Raw genomic sequence first — 23605 nt, 5'->3', positions numbered from 1 at the left:
TGTAACTAGATAATCTGTAAGGTCCATTCCAACCCCTAAAATTCTATGATTCTATGTCTTCCAGTGAAGCTTCAGGTGCTGCAGGCTGTCCTGCCCAGCCAGTGCTGTCCCCAGTTATCTGAGTGTATGTTACCTGTATCTGGGTGTGTGAAAGCTGATGGGTTTACATGTCATAGATTAAGCTGCAAATGCTAAACTTCTGTTTCATTATTGCATGATACTGAAATAGTTTTGTAACCTGTCTGCATCTGCAAGGAGAGTAAACCAGGCACTGCAGGACAAGAGTCTTTGCATCAAGCGAATCAAGCAGTACAAATGCAACACGGAGCACTGAAATCACACAATGTGCATCCTTTTGCAGTGCTGTTTAAAGGAAAAGGAAACATCTCCATTGTGCACTTAAACCTGATTGAGGCACACAGTTCCCACTACCAGGTGCACCTGAGCAGTGAGGTGTGCAGGGTGGGGCTCTGACATCTCTGCACACACATGTCACTGAGGTGCGTGAAGTGACCTCTCGATGCAGTAAGACAATCCACGGAGACACAACAGTGCTTCAGGAAGGCAGGTTCTCAGTTTTTCCTGTGCTGGCTGCAGGATGAGGGCTGTTGGGAGAACACAGGATCTTGTGAGAGTCTGGAGCAAGAGTTATGGATAAATAATTTTAAGTAAAGAGAAAGCCAAGCACCCTCTACCTCCTTCAGGACAAGGAGATCTGACTGGCAAAGGCACTGGGAAGTTTAGATGCAGCAGAGCTCTATGCTCCAATTTGTTTTAGGCTTTGCTCCTGGGGTAAAAAATTATGTATAAACCCACAACCACCTCCAAACTCACAGATGGTTATGCAGTCATCCTAAGTGGTCATGAAATATTTGCACTAGTAGAATGGAGTTGTCAGGAGGGAAGAGACTGCCTAAAATTCTGGCTATTCTTTTCCAGTCTGTTTACCACATGCTGATTGCTCTGCTATTGCCTTAAGCAAAAATGACAGAAGCAACAGCAGTCCAGCACGTCTCCAGCTAAGCTGCTCACCGAAAAAACCCTAAACCTAAAAAAAAGGGAGCAAAAGCTGTGAAAATATACTCCAGTAATGGGCTGAATCTGAGGTATGTTAACCTAAAATACTCCAAAGTTGCATGTGCACTCACAACGCCAGTCCTCAGGATGCCTGAGCTAATGTTTAGGACTTGGCTGATGCCTGTTGTTGAAGTAGTACATGCAGCTCCGGAAGGATCTGTGCTAGTTCTGAAGGGCAAGTTGTCAGTACACAAGTTTTGCTGTGCTTTCCTGGATGCCAGACAAATGGCCATTCTCCACATGCAGTTGGCACTAGTCTGTCTGGGGTTGTCTTACAGTGTGACCCTAGTTTATCACTGCAGTGAGCACACAGCAGTTTCTGCCCTTATTTGCCCTGTCCCTCTCCATGAATTACAAAGCATCAGTAGCTATTGCAGAGCCAGGCTCAGGGCTGGCCTAAGGCAGATATCAGAGAGCACAGGTACTACCAGTGCTGTCTGGAGAAAAGAAACTTCTGGCAGGAGCAGTTTGCTATCCAGCAGCCTTGCTCCCCTTAGTGCCCACCTACCTCATCACTTTTAGGAACCTCCTGAGACTCACATGCAATACAGCCTTCGGATGCTTCAATGAGAGTATTGCTGTGCCTTCAAATAGAGCTATCCACTCACTGCTGCCTAGGTAGCCTGATTGCCTAAGTGCAAAAGTGGAGTCTGATCTGGCACTTTCCAAATTAGGGGCAGAGGGTTCAAGATATCCCTGAATATCCCAAAGAATATCTCAAGATCAAAGATTTTTCTCCAATGGATATAGGCAGTTATGTATCTTACAGTCTACCTGTCTTAAACAATTTTAAGCCACAGAACAAACCAAAACAACAACAAACCAAACCCCAATCTTGATTAAGGAAATATTTACAGGCCATTTACAAGCAAGGAATGCAGGTGGATTATTTCAACAAGCTGTCTGACCAGCCCTGCTGCTGCCCTGCCAGCGCTGCTGGACGCAGTGGTGATGCATGTGCAGCAGTGTGAACAAGAAGCATTGCTACTCAGTGGGGAAAAGAAGTGACAGCAAAGAAACAGAAGTGGACACCATCATGATCCTTGTCTCGTGCCCTGACACTCATAGCTCTTGCACTGCCTCCCATCCCATTCTCCAGAGCTGGAGTAGCAACACCAGCACACCTCCTCCCTTTGACAGCAGGGTAGATGGATTCAGATGGAGTTTCTTCCTCCTGTTCTCAGGCAAAGTGTCAGAGAAGCACTGCCCATGTGCTGATATGCTTGTACAGCACCAAACACCATAAAGCCCTGTTCTTAGCTGATCCCCCATCTGTACATGCTGGAATATTTCTGTTTAGGCTTGTCATAAACAGAAGATCATGACCTCATCAAAGATCACAAAGCTATACAAAGAGAAGATGATTTTATCCTAAATGGAACTGCAAAGATCTGGGTAGGAAAGCAGGGCTCCTGATAAAATCAGGTTTCTGAAGCTGTTTCTTTCCTCATCTAACCCTCAGCTTAATGCAGGTGATCCCTTCTCTGTTTGAAAACAGGATGCATGATTTAGTTATAGAGTAACACTTAAGATACCAAGTTAGAGAAACAGCTTCCACAGCCACTTTATTCAGGAATTTCACTGTCCCAAGAGACTATTTCTTCAGGATGACACAGAATAGATAGATAACACCTTGTCTTAAACTAGCCACTTAGCATGTACTACCTGCTGCTCAGTGCTGCTGTATAGCAGTGTCCACGAAACAGAAAACCAGATGCATGTTTGAAATTGTTAAAAAAACACCAAAACAGCCCAGAGACAAATTTTATCAGTATTTTGTACTGGAAATACATCAAGTGTGGTTCGCATTGTTGAGTTATTTTAGTCAGTTCTGGCTCCTGTCCAGTACTTTTCAAAAAAACCCCACAGCTTATGTGCAGCATGACAGGACAGGCTTTGGCAAGGGACATCCAGGCTGTTAATTTAACTGTCACATCGGTGTCTTGTAATGGTTCAGTTTTAGAGCCTGGCTCACCACAAGCAATTAGACACCACTCAGAAAAAAGGCCATTTCAGGACTTTGTTGAGGAGTGCACTGAGCCCAGAGGTCTAACAAAAGTCAGCAAGTGTTGGAACAAGGCTAGCAACATGGCCTGAAGTCCTTATTTTTCTTGGTGAACCCGAAGGATCTGTTAATGGAAATACCATTTCTATAAAATGTTTTTAGACTTAAAGGACAATTTTAAGAGACAGTCTTTTCACACAGGAGCCAGAGTAGGTAGGAATAGGATGAACTTTACCATTCAGGAAATGAAGCTCAGACTGAATAGCGCAGCAGAGAGCTGCCTGGGACATGGCAGTGTTAGAAGTGAGAAGGGCAACTTTAGTGTAGACCTGTGAATGGGTGTAGCCATTTATTAGAGCAAATATCCTTTCATCAGTATTCAATGGCTAAGCATGGAGTCTTACCTCAGCTTTACCTACAACTACTGTGGCCTGGATTACCTGACACCTTTTGAAAGGGTGTTTCACTCTTTGTTGTCTTCACCAATTCAAGAGTTTGGGGAACAGAACAAAATTAGAAGGTAACAAATGTCAAAACTAAAGAAATATTTTTCCCCCCTCATAAAATTAAGGTGTAGAACTTCTGGCTGCAGCAAGCTACAAGTATATAGCTGATTAATAAAAGACTAATTTAAATGAAGCTAAGTCCATCAGCAGCTATTGGAGACACATAGCCTGCAGCTCTGGGGGTCTACTATAGCAAACCCAAAAAACCCCAAATCATAACTGTGAGAAGACAGGAGTGGGCAAGCCATGGAAGGACTGCTGTACTCATGTCCTCTTTTTATCAGCATCTCCTGACAGCCACTGGCTGTTACCACGTAGTGCCCTGTGCATCATGCAGGAGGCACATGAAACAAACAGAGCTTTGCAGGGGGAGGAGGACCCAGTTACACGACTGAGCACTGTGTTAGACACAGACTCACAAGCTGCAAGATCCCTGCTATGATGCTTATTAATATTTGAGTGTTTAACTATGTTAACTTAAATGCTTTTGTGGTTTTTGATATATATTTAAAATAGAATAAGGAAGTGGTCTGTGCAAGTGCACTTATTTCTGAACTAGATCAGTAATAGAGGCTACAGTCCAGATTTTGTTAGACTTAATGGTATTCCTTCCTCCCGCTCACACTTTCATCCCAGTTTTGCCTTAAAATTCAGCCTGTCAATCAATTGCAGACATTTCTTACAGTCTAGATTACTTCCTGGCTACCTTCCTTTGAACATTTACATTCAATGAGCACCAAAAACTCTCCACACAGTGTAGAAGTTTATAGGTTTGAAGCTTGTAATGAATTTATCCAATATCTCAGAAATCACTGACATCTTTTAGCCTATGTACATATAACAGGATTTGCTTCTGAAGTCTCTTTACTCTTGTCATTTTTGTGCACAAAATACTGAGCAGTAACCCAACTAGTAAAAAGTCCAGTTCTGCTGTGGAAGCAAGATGTTGAAGGGAAACTTTGTTCTCTGCCCATCTTGCCCTTATTTCCACCCCCTTTCCCCCCTGCCCCTTTTGGTTGCAGTTTGCATTACTTCAGGGCCAAAAGTCCAGCTGCTCTAAATCTAAACGCTGCTCAGGACATATGGCAACAAACAGCAAAATGAATTCCAGTAAGCACTCATGAGCCACGTCCTTCCTAGGTATTCAGAGACATTCAGCCAAAACAGTCATTTCACAATGAAATCTTTGGGCTAGAATCTATAGAATGAGCAAAACCACACAAAGCAACTAGAGAGATTACTGCAGGTTGAAGAACACGATGTGTTTGATCTGGGGAACAGTATCTGCTCAACAGAGCTATGAAGAAGGTCTTGCTGGAGACCTGCATAGCACTAAGCATCAGCAATACAACTATCTCCCATACATTTTGTTTTACTTTTTCCCCCAAGTGCCTGATGGTGGTCTGGGATTGCTGAACTGCTTCATTCTTTTGATATCCAGCTGTCAGAAGATAAGCAATGCCATTCAACTCCAAGCATACAGAGGGGGTTTGTGGTACTCCCAGAGCTGAGCTGCAGCACACACTGTTACTGATCTCAGAAAGGTCAAACACTTTTCTGATAAAAGATTTTGGTCACTTACCAACGTGTAAGTGCACAATAAAATAAAACAAAAAGGTAACTGTGAGGTGTCATCTAAACCAATAGATTGTTTAGATGTTGCCAACAAAATTTTTGCATAAAAAGGTCTGAGGGAAGCTGAAGGGAATTATCATTAAATACCAACAGCCTGTCTAGAAGACATTTGCTCCTAAGATGCATTTTAAAACATCAAACCACAAAGTACAGGTCATTCAGCACTACAGAATGAGGTCTTCTGGTGCAGAGTGTCAACCTCAGGGGTACCTAGATCCTCCACATGCATTTCAGCTGAGCTACAAAGCTATGTCAATACCCTACTCCATGACCTGTCAAGTCAGCTCCGTGGAAAGCAAGTAAAGGAACATGAAAACAGAATGCAGCAAGTGAGCAAGACCACCAGATTCAGCCTCCAAGTGCCAAGTGGGCTCTGGCTCAAGCAGTGTAGGAGAAGCATGCTGCTGCCCTCTCCTTCCCATGCAAGTCAGAGCAAACTTCCCAGAAAGGGACCAAACCGTTTTTATTTTTCTTTTTAAACTAAATGCTTTTAATAGAAAACAAAATACAAAATAACTCTTTCCAGAAAGCAGAAATATTTAATCTCTCCAAATGACAAACTAGAACGTGCTTTTTCCGCAGATCCTTGTTGTGAATGCTGATGATTTATCTCACAAAGTGTTTATGAAACCGATATTGCAACATTTGAGAAAAATCCAACACTGGCAGAGCTGCCTCTGTGTATGCACAATAAGTTAGTAATACTATTTTTTCCCATGTCACTTTGTGTGTCTCTCTCTCCTCGTCCCCCTCTCCCTAAACTGCCAACTTCCATTTATGGAAATATTTCTGTGAGGTGCAGTGGTGGATTGACAAGCCCTGTTTCCATTAGGAGTCCAAACTTAGCTGCTTCAGTTCTACTGTGCCCTCCCTCCAGACAAGGCAAGTTGTTATTACCCTTAAAACCACCACTCTGCCCCCACTGTCCTCCCATCCTCAAAACACAGTGCAACCAGAGTCAGAAAATTTCCTAATCAATGGAACATAAATACAAGTATCACAGCTAGTACCAGGAACCAAACCCAAATGACAATGCAGAGATGGGCCCCAACTGAGGTCAGATTTCCATTCCCTTACTAAAAAGAACAATAGTACTTTCTACTTACTTGGTCCAAAATATTCCAGAAGTGCTATAGGAAGCTGTAATATTTAGGACCACTATCACTGCAGAAAATACATAATGTTCTTTTAATAGAAGGGTCTTAAAAATGCTGGTCCTCTGCAATACCAGGAAAACAAAAGCAAAACAAAACAAAGAACATGGGGCCAGTAGTTCTCCACACACTCAAGCCTCAGTTAACAGTAGGTAAATGTGTCCATCAATCAATGCAAGATATTTAAGTGCAGGTCAGCAGCTTATCTGGTTGGCAGTTTCACTTGTCTGGACCAGGCTTTCGGTTTCCCCAAGCTACTGGATTTACTCTCCTTTTTCCCATTCCTAGAAGATGAGAATGTGTATGTATTTTCATCACTCCTCCCTTTTTCCTCATTCTGTTCAACAGCGCAGGCCTTTTTGTGACATCTTAAAGCATTTGCATCACTCTCAACACACCTTCCAAGGGGGCAGAGGAAGAAAAGTGTTTCACAGTCAGTAATCTCAGCTTGCAATGGACTCTGGCATTCAATACACCCACCCGCATCCCTAAGACAAAAAAAAAAATTAATGTTCCTGATTTTCTTGTGCAATTCCAGTCACTAGAAGAAGATTACAGGCCATAAACTGTACGCTCAGTACATTATTCATTTGTCCGGTATATACACCAACCAGTTCACTGGAAGACCCATCCGCAGGGGCGTTGCAGTAAGTGTTCCGAATGTCCCAGACCCGAACTGAATTGTCCATCGACGCTGAAGCAATTAGACTACTGTCAGGGCTAAAAGTAAGGCTGGTTATGTTGTCCGTGTGCCCCCTCAGCTCTTTGTAAAGTGTTCCTGATGCCAAGTCCCACAGCTTTAGCCGCTGGTCTTCACCTGCTGATGCCAGGTACTTACCGTTGGGAGAGAAGGCAAGCGCTAGCACAGGGCCGCGGTGCCCGGTGAACAGACGCACCGAGTTGCCCTGCTGAGTGCTCCACAGACGCACAGTTTTGTCCGTGGAGCCCGTGGCTAAGTAGTTGGAATTGGGGTGGAACTTGACACAGTCCACGTCCGCCAAATGGCCTGCGTATATTCGCAGTGGGTACGTCCGATCGAACGACCAGAGCCTTGCAGTGCGATCGTGGGAGCCACTGGCAAAGTACAGGCTGCAGGGGCTAATATCCAAATCCCAGACTGGATAGGCATGTCCTTGGTACAGCACAGTGTTTGTGAAACTTCCGAGGTCCCAATATCTGATGGACATGTCCTCAGAACAAGATAAGAGTCCTGAACTGTCTGAAAGGAACCTCGTGCTATACACGGGTCCACAGTGTCCTCTCAGGATCTTCATTTCTGTGCCTGCGCTGTCATCCTCTTCCTCCTGGTTGGGGAGAAGAAAAAGAAACAAGAAAGGGAAGCATGTTTATCTCTTCAACAAATACAGGAACCACCATGAGGAAATCAGGCGGGTGTTAATACAGAAGGACTTATTTTAGACCTGGCACAGTTTGTGCAGCTTTGAGACACAAACATTGCTGGTGCATTTTCTGCATCTAAGTGAATGCCAAAAGAGATGGTGAGATAAGACTTTCTATAAAGGCTTTATCTTCACTTTGGGTAGCCTCATACTCAATCCAGAAGGCATCTTAACCTGGGACTGTAAGCAAACAGGGAAGAAAAAGAAATATTTTAATGACATTTTTCAATTTGCTAAAACCATATGCATAGTCCCTATCCACACTCTACAAAGTATTTGGCTAAGATGTTGAAACAGATCTTGGCATCGACTCTTTTGGTGTGGTCATTATTGGAAGTGAATCTCACAGCAGAGGAAAACAATCACAGATGTCTAAAACAAAAAGCAGGAGATGGAAAGACAAAGCACATTTGACCAGCTGTCTGCTGGGCATTCTTTCTTAACCCCACACGTGAACAGTGACCCAGTAAGGCTGTAACATATATTTCTCCCTGCAAGCTCCATCAGGATGCTTTCACATCCTCACCCTTCAAGAACAGCCTTCAAGAACAGCAAATATATGCAGCTTATTTAGGTCAATGTATCTATTTTGGGGTAGGAGAAGATGAATAATCACAAAAATGATGGCACTGGAAACCTTTTTATTCTGTTATTCTCCAATTCAAGTACCAGGGCAGATAGTCAACAAGTAAAGGCTTTCATGCTTAGAGACTATTCAGTGAGGTGTGCTAAAGGAATCTCCCAATGGAGGGTAAGAGTCTCTGAAAGCTTTCTCAAGTAGCACCTCTTGACACTCAAAGGCTACAGACCACACAAATTGCAACAAATCTCAAGAGTGTCCTTGCCAGACAAGCTGGGATCTCACTGACCGTGCCAGGTAACTATGGCCTGGAGTGCACCTGTGTAGTAGCTTGAGACTACCTTTCCTCAGGGCTGTCAGGCAGACGCTTTTCCCCAGTACTGAACCAGTAACACACATTCACGGGCAATCTCCGCACATCAAATTCAACACAACACCCTTTTGTTTGTGAGCAGCCCCTTTAACTTTTATCATCACAAACTGGCCCATTTCCTGCAGAAGGAGCACTTCCTGCCGCCAGAGGAAACCCAATTCCCCAGGGCTGCTGGACTACTGACGACCAGTCAGTCTGTCATGAGCAGCAGTCTTGGCTCACATGCTATCCCCCATCCCTCTGACCTCAGGACCCACAGGCAGTTTGACTTCAGACTTAGCAACAGCCCTGAAAGTCCTTCTCGTGTGGTTTCAAATCTCACATCAGAGGTGAGCAAACTCTGACTTAGCTGTCTCCTTGCCTTTCTCCATCTCAATGGCATGTTACACAGTAGGCAGCAAGCCGTGTTTAGCAATGCTAATAATTCTCTTCAGAGTAGTCAGTGCCCATGGGAGTTTTATGATGTGGCTGCAAGCCAACTTCATCTCTGCTATGGAGGTGAGGCAGAGAGAAGCTGCAGGCTCCAGCATGCAAAGCAAGCCCCATTCTCATTCAAATTGCTTTTTCTACCTCAGAGCACTGCTTGCTGGAATCCACAGCATCTCTAGGCTATGTTACCACATTAAAGGAGAGAGGCTGATACCTGCAGCATTTTATGCTATTTAATTGTGACCGTAAGATTCCTGACAAGTTATCAGTGGAATCCTGTTCAAGTTACCTATAGTGTACTACAGTTTTTGTTAATTTCACAAATCCAGGCATTTCATTTTATGCATTCAAAGTAATACAAGGTCACTTGGGCTGTCTGCAAGCCTGTGCTCTCTCTCTCTCACAAGCACCTCCTCTTCTTTGCTTGTATTACAGTAGCAGTTTATTTGGCAATGCCTTCTGCAGCATTCAAACTCACACACCTATTTGGTCACAGGTAGCAAATCTTATCTTTGACTTCAGTTTGACACCCACTTAGCACAACTGCATGCTGTTCTTATAGTTCACTGAAAACAGTACACCTATAATGCTTCCGAGTCACTGAATTTTTCTATTTCCTCCCTACCCAAGTTAGTCCGCTGACCAGATTAACAAAGCAGCTGGAAATGCAGCCACTAAACTACTGCCTCGCAGAACCAAACTTCATTTGTTTGTCAGACCAATCACACTCTTCCTTGCATCCCACAGCTACTGCCACCATGTAGGTGTGCACCTGCAGCAGCTACAAAAGATTGCAATCTGTGTTATAAACCAACAATCCCTCTGCATAATATTTTTTCATCATTTCAATTTCACACCCTGAATATGTTTCCTGGATACAATCTATGACTGGACACTACCTAGATCCTATTAGCTCCTTCTGAAGTGGTTGCTGCTGCAGCTTAGTGTGAACTATTTGTATTTCCTTGGAATGGACAAGAAATTAAGTTAAATGAGTCTATTTTAATCAGTAGCCTACACATGCACACTGAAAGCTACCCTTTATTACTTGAACTATCCATTTTGAAAAGTATTGAAAGAGATTTTAAGTAACAGGATAGAAACTGGAAAACCTACAAATACTACTAAAATGAGCTACAAAAATCTACTCTACAAGATTTCCTGTTCACTGCTGAAAAGACTCCAAAAATGATATTAATAAGAAACTGGAAAGAACAAAAATGTTGGCATGTTTTGTTACACAGGACATCTTCTAAATGATACACCTGCCTAACTTCTCAGCTGTTACTTAAATCAGTAATAGATTTTGCATGACAGTCACTTGGACCCAGAAAAATTTACTGTCAATACATTTAACCTTGTAAGCAGTAAACATTGTCTACCTGACAAAAGTTATCTTAGTCTTCCACCCAGTGTAAGCCTCAAGAGAATAAGTCTCAAAAAGCAATAATGGCATCCACAAAGAAAAATGAAAGAAAATCTCACACTCCTCCTTTTTTTTCCCCTTCTAACCAGTAACAGGTTTCCCTGGGTGTCATCATCTCTCTCATCCTGCAGTGCTCTTAACATATAGAAAGGGAAGATCTCTTACCTGCCTACAGTAGAAACCTCCTAGCAGGGAAAGATAAGGAAGGATGGCTCTCTTTGCAGGCCACTTCTTACTGCTCCTTCCAGAATTCCCTCCCATCTGCCACCAAACAAGGTTGTCAGCAACATCCCCACTCATTACCACTTGAAGGACCACTGCCACTTAAAAGCAGAACCTTAGAAGCAGAGCCAAACAGGGCTAAGTCTTAGTCTTCACAGGATTTAAAGGTTGCCACTCTTGTGGCTTGGAATAAAGTATTATTTTCTGTTGTTTGTTTATGTAGTACCAGTGATAAGCATGGCAAAATTGCTGAGACAAACAATATGTCCATTTGCACAGCTACAAAACTGCATTTTTATACTGAACCTTAAGAGAAACTATAAAGTGGCATTTGAGAGATCCTACTATAAAGAAAACAGTTACTGTATCCCAAAACAGAAAGTCTCTCCTATTCCCAAGAAGTGAGACAACACTGGTGAAGTACACTGTGGCATCACACTGAGCAAAATTCACTAAAACTACACCTACAAGATGATTTTGACTTTAGTGACAAAAAAGCTTTACACAGACTAGGAAAAAAAGTTGTTCTCTAACACTTTTGCCAAGTCTCAACCTCATTTTTATATTTTATATATATACACACACACACATACAAAAAGTTAACAAACTCAATAGTGTAGTTTCAGTGCTACCCTGAACAAGAGCTGCTGCAACTAGTATAGTTTTAGACTTTTATAACCTGATAAACAGAAATCAGAAACCAACCTGAAGACTAGTTATTTAATGCATTCCTATTTAAATATACTATCCAAAGCTAATTACACAATACAGAAATCAACCAAACCAAATTTTAACATCTTTGCAAGTTATTCTGTAGAATTCACTGAAGTTATGTCAAAGCACATTCAGAGTTTCTGTTCTCTGACAAAGTTTTCATCATATTTATCCCTGTGAATTGCTGCTGATCAGACCGCAGGGACAGTCTGAAGCACAGCCCCTGTTCATACTGATGACTGCAGCTCAGTCAAGGTGGTCTTGTTTGGTCTTAGTATCTGTGGTTTCCACTTCCATGGCACCCAAGAGAGTGCTGGACTGATCCCACCTGCAACCCTGTGGGTACCTGTGTATTTTCACTTAGGGCTCCTATTTATTTCCTCTGTAGTCAAGGGGCTTTCATTTGCATTTGGTCACCAACAGTGCGTTCAGGCTGGTATTCTCCCTTAACTTTGAACTCCTGCTTGGGTCACTATTTGTTTTGTCAGGGCTGGAAGTTATTCAGGGTAATGATGACTTTGATCTGTGCTGGTCTTTGACCAGGTTTTGGTTTTAGACCTGTGCACAGAAACTTCAGGATACACAAAATATCAAATAGCCAACAAAAGCGGTTAGTACTCAAGCTTCCGTGACCATTTCATAATACGTGTAACAAAATTCAAGTATGTGGCTAGGTGCCAAAAAAGCTAATACACACACCCCTGATAACCTGGCAATCTCTCACTTTTCTATGGTCCAGAGCCAAAGCAGGTGACCTGCTGATTTACCAGGTGAACTCTCCTCTGATGGAGGTTATTGACATTTGGCCTCCATGACAGACAATACATGGTCACATGTCCTAAGAACTCTTGTAGCTTATAATGAAAACAAGTCCATAGCTCCATCTTGGGCTAGTCTGACCCACTTACCTGCTCACTCTGCAGACAGGGTTGACCTGGGAAGCAGTGAGCATGCTGCTGTGCTGTCTCACCTGGATGTCAGCCTCCTGCTCTCAAGCAGACTAACCAAGCAATCCCTAATCACAGATATCTGCATACACCAAGCTCTCTGCACTCTTCCAAAATAAACAAAACCCTTCCACAAGGTATTTTTTAGGAGAAGAAAAAACAGTGGAAAAAAAGATGTTTCTCCTGCTAAACACGCAACACAAGAGAAAAATGAGGCTTTTTTTTTCAAGAGGGGAGTGATTAAACAATGGAAGAGTCATAAATTTTGATCTCTAACCAGATATAAGATGCTACTTGGGCAGCTGTGTTGAGAGGGGAAGAAGGGCACAACTAGTAAGGAAAAAAAAGTAAACTAGAAGATGCTATCTAGCCTGGCACGTAAAAGCAGACACAACCCTGTCCTTGTCTCCAGCACTGCAGAGTAGAAAGCCTCTGACGTTTCTACACATCAGATTCCTTAACAGAGACATTTTGCATAATTTTTCCATGATAACTCTTGACTATGATCACTCTAAGGTGATGCCTGAAATAGTTTCACACTTAGGCATCAGATCAGACTCCTTTGGCTCTTTCCTTATTTTGTCTTTATTTTCCTCTCCACCCCTCTGACTCATTGTTCTGAGCCACCTTCCTTCTAGTTTTCATTCAGTACTGTGTTTTTACTGCCCATATCTCCTTGTTTCATCTTCCCATCCATAAGGAGGCTTCATGCTCCTCAGGGAGGAGAAATTTCTCTAGTCACCTGTCCTTACTGGGCTGCCTGTCTACTGTCATCTGATCAAGGACAGCTGGAGGAGGGAGATCAGTACCTAGGGTCTAACAGTCGATGGCCTGAACACAAACTCACTGCACCTCAGTGCAATCACTGAGGTTTACACCAATTTACAACCACTGTGGGAAAGAACAAGGATGAGAGTAGGCCATAAAATATGTGTATCAAGGCAGACAGGTTGTGGGACAGCCTCACAGCCCCCCAAGACATTACTAGATACCTCACAATGCACGCCCAAAATAGTCTGGCAGAAAGAGTAGAAGCAGGGGAAAGAAAGGGTATGCAGACCTCCTCATCCAGGATGTCACAAGCCAAACGGATGCGGGACACATCGACAAGGTGGGGCTCAGACTTTAACTTCCTGGAACGCAGGCTCCACAGCTTGACACACGAATTATCGAACCCAGCAGCCAGCAGCTTGCTATTTGGTGAAATCTCCGCCGTGTTCAGCAACTGCTCCGTGTTATAGAAGGCATAGAAACAGATGGTGGTTAGGGAAGGGGGCCCGTCCTTGACACGTTTAATGCTGTCCTGCAGTAAATCCAGTGCTGCCTCGTTCTGCAGGATGGATGCCGGCACGTCGCTGGGCTCCAGACCGTTGCTCTCATTGCGTGAGGAGCTCCCACCAGCGTAGAGCTGATAGTCCGTCCTCTTGGCAGGCTGCACATCCAGGTGAATGTGCAAGGTCAGGACTTTGCACAGGGCGTTGTTGTTGTCACTTTGGAGGTAGCGAAGAAGGTAGTTGTAGCTGTCCTCTTGAAGGCGGATGACATACTTGTTGTCCAGAAAAGCCCGGAGCTTCAAGTTGGACAGGATATCTTGAATAGTCATGGTAGTCTGCAACTGTTCAATGATATCCTTCTGGCTGGCATTCTGCAAGAACATGCCATGGAAGCGGCTGTAAAAACTGTCCACTGTGCTTTTTAGGCCATTCTGGACCATGTTCAGATGGAGGTAGACGAAGAGGGGATATAGAAGAGGCATCACTTCATGGCTGTGCTGAGAATCTGAATCTATATAAAAAACAGCAACAAACTTTGAATGATTTCTCAATCCACTTTCTACTGGGAATAAAACAGGGCAAGGATGTTACTGAAAAAGCCTCGACAGTGCCATCAGAGAGCAGGCAAAAGGAGAATTTTGTTGGCACATCTAAGTGAATCTCTTGTCACCTAAATGTCGTACAGTACCTATTACAGACCTGAATAGAGATTGTCAAGCCCGTGAGGTACCTTCTCAGAACAAAATGCAGAGATTTCAAAATGCTTTTTAGGTGTGGGGCAGCTACTAATATAATACCTCATAAAATACATGACAGTTGAATTTCCCCCATTTATATAAGAAGTATGTCCTTTGTTTCTTGTAATAAATGGACTTTAAAACTTATTCATAATATTTAAAACAGTATTTAAGTGCTTAAGTCAAAATTATTTACCTAGCTTGTGTGGGGCCTGAGCTCTGGTGGCTTTTTTTTTCCTCTCAGCTTCAATAAAACTTGCATGTGGTGCTTTGGATGGAACTCATTTGTCTCCAGGGGAAAAAAAGCTACAGTTTCCAAATTGTACTGCAATATGCTGTGCTCTTATTTCTGTGCCTGCCCATGTGCACACTTTCTCTCTCTCTCTCTCTGCCAAGGCAAATCCCAGCAGTAATTCCTAGTACACAGTGTAACAAACCCCCGATTAGGCTGTGCTGTACCTTGCAGAGACTGATCTGTGCAACAGCTCCACCCCTCCTTCAGCAGCTCCTTGGGGCTGTTTGCCAGCTGCAGGGAGCTGTAAGGAGTGCTGCTGAAGAAAACCATGGCAACATACAGGGCCACAGTGAGCTACTACCAGAGGACCAAATGTCCAAATTACTGGAAAACAAATAGGCATTGCTGATTCTCAAACGGCATTGCTGCTTCTCAACTTGCTCTTCACTCCTGCCAGTCACCACTGCAGAGTCTTTTTTTTTAACCTTTACATTAGGTTATTTTTCCTCTCCTGTCGAGTACTCTTCTAGACTCTTCTCTGGTCCATACTGTGCCTCTCTCTTGTTTCTCTATGAGTAACTAGAGAGTACGTGTGGTGTGCAGTGTATACATACACATTTGCATCTTAAACATCATTCTCCTTCCTGTCCCACTGAAACTGGGTGAAAGCCAGTGAAACCAGTAGTCTGCACGTAGTGAAAGCTCTAAGCAGCCAGCAGGTGCTCTTTTCTCTCGAGGTGCACTAGTACAAAAATGTAACAAGAGGATGGACCTCACTCTGCAGTGGGGGGAAAAGGGCAGAGATGGGAAGTTGGCAGAAACAGGAGTGAGGAAAATGTTCCCTAGGAACATATGGAGATAGGTTAGAGGAGCTGGGTCTGCCTAGCCTAGAGATGAATCCAGCTGCTGCCTTCAGTGCCCATACAGGAAAAGGAGCAATCCTCTTCTGAGAAGTGCTCAGTGGAAGGACAATAAATAGGCAGGCTGCTGCAAGGGCCAATCTCACCAAATCACTCAGCCCTGCAATTGAGGCCCAGAGGTGCAGAGTGATCGGCACACTTTTTGGTTTTCTAAACCTGATTGGAAAAGGCTTTGAGCAACCAGATCAAACTCCCATCTTGCCCTGCTTTGAGCAGCTGGTTGAACTAGAGACTAGTTAGTTTAGTAAAGTAATTCCTAAACTATTCAGTGGTCCTAGTCCCCTGCCTACTCCTCAGTGGCCCTGGAGGCAGGCACCACAGAAATGGGAAGTGCCCTACTGAGCCTTGTGGCTGGATGGCAAGTCACTTCCTGAAAGAAACAGAAGCAGTTCATATTAAACTAGAGCAAGTGGGACCGAAAAGATGAAAACAGTCGACCTGAACACCAAAAGCATGCCTAGCACTTCCCCAAGCAACACTTAAGCCACTGAACAGAGCAATCATACTTCTTAATAATCTATTAAACCATAAGGATTTACCTCAAATACTAAAGTGCAAAGGTGCTGAACAGCTGTAGGTGGCAAGGCTAAGACTTCACTATTTGTTGTCCCTGCCTTCCTGCCTGTCTCCTTCTCTTTCCTTCAACAACTACCAGAAATACTAATCCTGATATTATGCACACTGGGATCAAAACACTACACTGGACAAAGGTAGATGTGACTGAAGGCAGGAGGACTGACAACCTCACTTTTCTTGGTACTATGCTCAAAAAATTCTATCTGCTTTCTTCTTCCCATGCTGGGGACTCGTAGAAGGACATTCCCAGGAGTACCTTTTTTTAACAAAGTATTGAATAATTGTAAAAAAAAAAGGAAAATCATAATTGTCTTCTGCATCACTACAGAATGAGAAGTTTTCTACTTTCTCATATACCTTCAGTCTCAAAGCCAATACAGATAAATTTCAGGGAACAAATTCTCCCTTAAAAATGCAGACCATCATAAAAATAAGTCAATTATGAATAAAAATAAAAATGCAAAACCAGGAGACAGCAGAGAACTACAGTAATTTCTAAGTTACCTGCCCTTCACATAAACACTGATTTTCCTTCTTGTCCTGTGTATATATGCTGTTGTCTAAAAGATCTATAAAGGCCAAATGCTTGAACAAGAAACAACAAATTCAAAGCTACTCAGCAAACAGACCCAAACTACAAAAAATGTAAACATTCCTATCTGTAGTAACTGAAATCTCAAAACTAGAAATCAAAAGATTGTTAGAGACATGATTTTGAATTTTAGTATATCATCATTTAGTCACTGAAATGACAAAAAAAACCCAAACCCCAACAAACCAGCCAGCTACTTTACTCTTCCTTGCTTCCTGATATTTACCTGTGAGGAAATTGCGTAATCGTCCAAATTGTACTTCATATTGCTGTGGCTCTGCCAGGCAGGGAGCTGCAGACACAACGTTGGCACAACCAGACTCAGCTTGGACTGTGAAATAAAGTAAGCAAGAATTAAACAGGGATTTAAGGAGTTTTGCATGTGTTTCTGGAAACGAAGCTTCTCACAAAACACAAGACGGAGATGACATTTTATCTTTCAAACCATCCAGGTATGAAATAGTCCAAAGCATCTAAATGTGCCATTAACAGCCTTGATCATGAATGAGAAAAGTATACTGAAAGCTTAATCCCCTCCCCCAAAAAGTCTCAGCAGCTCACCTGCTCCGCCCAGAACACATTTTGAAGCTTTCAGTTACAACCCTAAGTTCCCAAGAAATTCAGAGTAACATCATTACAGATCCCTTAACAAATTTTACAGCTCAGATGTTTTACTACTCTGCACTCAGAAAAGAAGAGGAAAACAATCTACAATTTTCTCCAAAACATTGTTTCTTTTTCAGTGGGTCCCACCAACCATCATGAACAAGTCTGCAATGACACTGCCTCAGAGTCTCAAATTCCCTGTCCCAATCATTATAGTTTACAACAAATTACAACAACTATCATTTACTAAGGCTCACATGGGTGGTGGTGAAAACACATTGAATATCTAAGCAAGCACTTAGAGTAGTTTTCATTAAAGCAAGTCCTCGTCCCTGAGGATTTCAGGTTACAAGCACCTGGTAACTGACCACAAATCCAGTTGTTATGGTCTCCTTAGACAGTGTTAAAACAGTTTTTCTGAACCAGTGCTGACTCTAATAAAAGTGGTTCTGAACAATTTAGAAAGGGAATTGGTTGCTCCTTCTCTGGCACCAAACCTTTGCTGTTCTGCTACCCACTTGGAATCCAACAGTGGACTTTGTGCAAGTTTGCAGACATGCACCAACATACCCCAAGCACATACCAAATGCAAGTTATGCTCTTCTAAAAAGAGCACAAGGGGGTAAGGAGTTTCACTATTTTCTAATTTCTTTTCAATTCATAACTATTTTCCCCTCCATAAGACCTTTTTTTATTACTTTCACTTCAACTTCTTTCAGTCTGCCCTGCATCACTTTCCATCCTCTCTCTTTGTCTTTCTACACCTGATGGATAGGGGTTTTTTAGTTCCAGCATTTGGCTCACGTACAGAGGCACAACTGACAGCCCTGGGAGTCTATAAACAACATCATCAAATGTTCACATGCTAAAGAGAGATAGGCCAGCCTCCAGCTCATCTCAATGCTTCTAATTAGAAAGAGATCACAGGCAGCCTGTTGCTGTTCTCCCCTTTCTCTCTCTCTGGTAAGACACAGGTCTATCTTCCTTCAGTTTATGTAAATACAGGAGGTGTGTTTACCAGCTCTCCAGGGCAGGCTGATTTCAGCTTTTGAAACAGAGAGCTGTGCCCATCATCCCCTCTTAGGAAAAAACCCAGCAAATACAGATTGCAGCACCAATACCCTATATCTTGTCTTAAATCAGTTTAGAAATAAACAAATATACCCTGCTGAAAGGTACAGCTACACTGAGCTTTCTGCAGCCCGGCTGCTTGAGAAACTCGAAGTTGGCAAGAATTCCAGGCTCGCATACTGGTACTACTTAACAATTAAAGTAAAAGGTCTGCTATAGGGACTTAAAATTTAATATAATCATGATATAATTCAGCATGAGCAAGTAAACTGCATGCACACATGGGCAGTAACTCAAGAATGTCTAGTGACAGTTTTCAATGTCACCCATTGTAAAAGCAAAGAAAAACAGAAATATGAGGGCCGGTGTCACAGGATAACATACAAGGAGTTCTGGTGGTCTCATTTCCACAGGAATGACTTGCCACCTTGCTCATGCCATGCAAACACAACTTACTATCATTTCACTTTATGAAGTGTTCCCTCCATGCCACAACTTCCTCTGCATAAGAAACTTAATTCCAAAATTAAGGTGTACTTCAGAAAGTGGAATACCATCTTTGGCTACCTATCCTGAAACAGTCTGATTGGGCAATGATTATGCCCCTATTCTTTCACTAGCGATGCTAGAGCTCAGAATCACAGGATGGAAGGGACCACAATGGGTCATCTGGTCCAGCCTCCCTGCTCTTGTGTCCAGACAGTTCTTGAATACCTCCAGTGAGGGAGAATCCACGACCTCTCTGGGCAATCTGTTCCAGTGATTAGTGACCTGCACAGTAAAGAAGCTCTTCCTCATAAGCAGGTGGAACTTCCTGTGCATCAGGTTTTTTTCCCATTACCTCTTGTTTCATTGGTTTCCACCACTGAGAAGAGCCTGGCTCCATCCTCTTGGCATTTCCCATTCATGTACTTGAACACATTAACGAGGACCCCTCTCAGTCGTCTCTTCTCCAGACTGAACAGGCCCAACTCCCTCAGCCTTTTCTCATAAGTCAGGTGCTCCGGTCCCTTAATCATCTTTATTTTGTATCATCAGCAAACTTGCTGAGAAGGCACTCTGTTCCTTCATCAAAGTTGAACAAAACTGGGCCCAGTATGGAACCCTGGGAGACACCACTAGTGACAGGCCTCCAGCTAGACTCTGTCCCCCTGCCCACAACTCTCTGGGATCTGCTGCTCAGCCAGTTCTCAATCCATCTTACTGTCCACTCGCCCACCCACACTACTAAAGTTTTCTGATGAGGATGCTGTAGGTCACAGTGTCAAAAACCTTGCTGAAGTCAAGGTAGACAATGTCCACTATTCCCAGTTCATCCATCCAGGCAGTTGTTTCAACATAGAAGGCAATCAGGTCACAACTGACTTTAAGTGAACCCATGCTGACTACTCCTGATCACCTTCTTGTTTCCCATGTGGGCCGAGAAGGCCTCCAGAATGAGGTGTTCTGTTATCTTTACAGGGACTGAGCTGAGGCTGACTGGCTGGTAGTTCCCTGGATCCTCCTTCTTGCCCTTTTTGAAGACTGGAGTGGCATGTGCCACCTTCTAGTCTTCAGGAACCTCTCCAGAGCTCCATGACTTTTCACAGATGATTGTGAGTAGCCTGGCTATGATGTCTGCCAGCTCTCACAGCACTTATGGATGCATCCAGTCAGGGAGCATGGACTTGTGGATGTCCAGTTTAACTAGGTGTTCTCTAACCCAATCCTCTTTGACTAAAGGAATTTCTCCCCACCTTCCCCTGGTCTCTTGGGTCAGAGATCCCTGCAGGCTGATCTTATCCACGAAGACTGATAAAAAGGAGGCATTAAGTACCTGCCTTCTCTGCATCCTCTGTTATCAGGGTCCTCTCTCCATTAACTAGTAGGCCCACATTATCCTTTGTTTTCCTCTTGGTGTTTATATATTTTAAAAGGCCCTTTTTGTTATCCTTGATATCCTTGGCCAGATTCAATTCTAGGTTGGCCTTTCTTGTCTCTTACCTACTTGCTCTGGCCACCTCTCTGTACTTGCTCCAAGTGGTCTGACCCTGCTTCGACCTCCTATGCATTTCTTGCTTATGCTTCAGCTCAGAGCTCCTGGTTCACCCACAGAGGTTTTATGTGCCCTTGGCCGAATTTCTCTCTCATTGGGTTTCTTGAGCCTGGAGGAAGCGATCCTTAAATTACAACCAACTCTCTTGGACCCCTCTTCCCTGAAAATCCCTCCCGTGGGATTTGTCCAAGAAGATCCCTATACAGGTTCAAGTTAGCTTTCCTGAAGTCCACAGTTGTAGGTTGTAGCTCGTTCCCATCCAGCAAACGGTACATGAACTCTACACACCAGACAGTTAAAAAAAAGTTCAAATTCTAATTCTTTGCCTTCCCAAAACTTTGCACCAACCAGAACTGCAAAAAGGATCAAGAGCTCAACTGATTCCAAAACAAGAGTAAAATTCCAAGCATATTTTCCTCCTGGTAGAAATAAAACACTGGCTATATCCTTCTCATACATTAATAAGCCTACCATGGTTTCTTTTCCACCTTTCCCATTGGTCACAAGAACACCTATTGGAAACACCTGCTTCTTCACTACCAGGAAGTGCAGCCCAGCTATCCGACTCAATAGCAAATCTGAATCCTAACTCAGGGATATGGACAGCCACTCTCCTGGTCTTGTGTGCTGGCTGCCAGCAGAACTGCTTCTAGCTAACAAATGTGGGGCTGCTGTAAATGCTGTTTAACAGCAACTGATTCCTCTTTTACATGAGTGTGATAATGTATAATCTTACATCATTTCAGACAGTCCTATGTGCTGATAGTGTTATGGGCAATATTAGAGGAACCTGTTCCTTGGTCACTCATTCTGTCCTCAAATACTATTCTGCTTTTCTACAGAAATTTGGGATAGTCAGAAGGAAGCTCTGTGCTCTATTTTACTGCAGATGTGATCAGACAGGGTTCTAGATAATCTCATCTGGGCTCCCTCTCCCATAAAAAAAGGCTGGACCAGATGATCTTCTGAGGTCCCTTCCAGCCTGGGCTGCTCTATGATTCTGTGCAAACAGAGCTGTACAGATATAGAAAATATATGAAGCAATGGAGAAAAGCTGAACTGAAGAGACTACGGAAGCAGACAATGAGAAATGTGGAGGTAAAACTGAAAAACAAAGCTACTTAAACCCAAAAACTGAGGACACTTTACACTGTGAAAGAGAAATCACAAAACTGAAGACTGAAGTAACTCTCCCATTTACACAGGCTAATTAATCTAAAGTCAAACAAAAGAACTGAACACAAAAAGCAAGGTGAGTTTTGTTAAGAAAAAAACAAAAACACCTTCAGAAAAATGTATCTGATCACTTTCCTCAGAATAAAGCAATGCAGACTTCACAATCTGCTCAGCTTTTATTCCGTTTGCAAAACTAAGATGACAGCAGCAAAAAGTATTTTCAGCGTCTGTTGTCAGAAAAAGTAACAAGCTGGGTTTTGCTTTTTCAACAGTTATTCCTGGAGCTGCAGCATGCTCAGCGACAGCTAACTACAAGCACATCTGACAAAAAGTAGTAAGCAGCTGAGTCCAGGAGAGCCGACTATTTTTGGTTCTTAAGAAAACAGGACTAAATTGCGAATCACCAGCCACAAAACCAATGCATCAGCAAGACTCGTAAAAAGAAAAAACACAATCACACACTCTGTGATTCTGTGAAGTAAGTCACTTCTAATAACGACATATTACCCCATTTCCTTCAGGCCCCTGAGAGAGTCAGCCTGACATTTACCCACAAGTTACTCAGCTTTGGATTGTTAACTATGGTAAAATACTCTACAGGTGCAAAGAGCTGTTTTGGCATCCAATCTTACCAAGTCATGAGCACAGAGTTACACAGCAACTAATGTTCTGTCAAATCAAGTTGTATCACAGGTAACTAAGGTCTCTCCAACACCCCACTTAACCTGGGCTACTGTCACAATCTAAGGAGTTTCATTAACAGAAAACATCTTGGATTTTCACCAAAAGGTCAGCCCAGTATTTTCTACTACTTTTACAAGTAAATTTGATCTTTATAACCTCCACATTGCTTGCATCCTTCCAATATTCATATGTGCTCAAGAAGCAGTTTGTTATGACAAATTTAATAATTACAATGAAGACTGCCACAGACACAAAAAAAAAAAAGTAGAGTAGCAGGATTCAAAAGCCTTAAGAAGAAGAAAAGGCACAAAGGGAAATAAACTGCCTCATCCACTGAAGGTTTTGGGACTTTTTTCCCAAGCCACAGAGCAGAGCTTTCACAACTACAAAGCTGACTAGGCCAGAGAAAGACACAGCCTTGTCACTTTGTTTTCACATGATATAACTCTCCTGGAATATGAGGGTATGACATGTATTCCTGCTTCTACTTAATTCCTCATCTAGGTTCTTCTCACCTCCATCCCAAAGCACCACTACTTACCAGAATTCATGTTCTTTGGTATACAACATACATATTTTTCACTACTCTGACCAAGAACTTCAGCCAGCTGTTTCACTGACCACAAATGTCACCTTGTTACACTTCTATCCACATTTTAATTCTTCAAAAGTTCGACTTCACACTGAGACATTTCTTTCTTCCAAGAGAAGAGAGCTGTCTATATGCGCACACAAAGTCACCTAGTTGCCGACATACATACTCAGGACTTTGCCAAGAAGCACTCATGGAAAAAACAATAGGATTACCTGTGAGATTAGCTGCCATTTCTTCAGCAGTCTGACACAGCCTCAGCCCTTGTTTTAGGGGACCTTCTGAGTCCACATACTGACGGCGCTTGAGGTAGCAGGACACTGCCATCTGAATCTGTTCTGTGCGTACGCGTTTCATGACCTCAAAAGAAAGGAAAGAGATGATGAGGCTCTTACTGTGTAGGCATAAGCCAAGATCAACTTACACCATAGCTGCATTAATACTGATAGAAAACAAACAGCTCAGTATTTTTGTTGCTGAAGTCAAACAACTTTATTACTGAGGTATGAAACAAATCCTTCAGGCATTTGCCTCTAAGGCGTAACTAGACACTTTGTATCAGATCCCTGAAGATATTTTGCTGCCTAATTCTACTAATTTCAGCAAGGAATCAAAAACAGCTTTGAGAATTCTGGACTA

At 42.9% G+C, this 23605-nt stretch overlaps 1 protein-coding gene across 2 annotated transcripts; it reads right to left on the bottom strand.

Annotated features, from left to right (window-relative positions):
- Positions 1–6650: 6650 nt before the first annotated feature.
- TAF5L (TAF5-like RNA polymerase II, p300/CBP-associated factor (PCAF)-associated factor, 65kDa) lies at positions 6651–23323 on the bottom strand. 2 transcript variants are annotated; one of them, XM_009069511.1, is made up of 4 exons: positions 23182–23323; positions 17029–17133; positions 13529–14253; positions 6651–7681 (listed from the first exon to the last, which is right to left on the bottom strand). In XM_009069511.1, exons 1-4 carry the CDS (start codon positions 23321–23323, stop codon positions 6884–6886), a joined length of 1770 nt encoding a protein of 589 aa, XP_009067759.1. In that variant the 3' UTR covers positions 6651–6883. The 2 variants fall into 2 exon arrangements, with proteins under 2 accessions (XP_009067759.1, XP_009067838.1); XM_009069590.1 differs by having other exon boundaries at positions 6651–7678.
- Positions 23324–23605: the final 282 nt, after the last annotated feature.

Source organism: Acanthisitta chloris, unplaced genomic scaffold (genome assembly GCF_000695815.1).
Source record: "Acanthisitta chloris isolate BGI_N310 unplaced genomic scaffold, ASM69581v1 scaffold3490, whole genome shotgun sequence".
Classification (NCBI taxonomy): domain Eukaryota; kingdom Metazoa; phylum Chordata; class Aves; order Passeriformes; family Acanthisittidae; genus Acanthisitta; species Acanthisitta chloris.
The sequence above is the reverse complement of the archived record's forward strand: the minus strand, read 5'-3'. Positions and strand labels throughout refer to the sequence as shown.

Coding starts and splice junctions, on each gene's coding strand:
- TAF5L (XM_009069511.1), bottom strand. CDS start 23,323: ATGAAACGCGTACGCACAGAACAGATTCAGATGGCAGTGTCCTGCTAC. Junction 14,254..17,028: donor ATTACGCAATTTCCTCACAG/GTAAATATCAGG, acceptor TTTTTTATATAG/ATTCAGATTCTCAGCACAGC. Junction 7,682..13,528: donor GTGACATCCTGGATGAGGAG/GTCTGCATACCC, acceptor CTCCCCAACCAG/GAGGAAGAGGATGACAGCGC.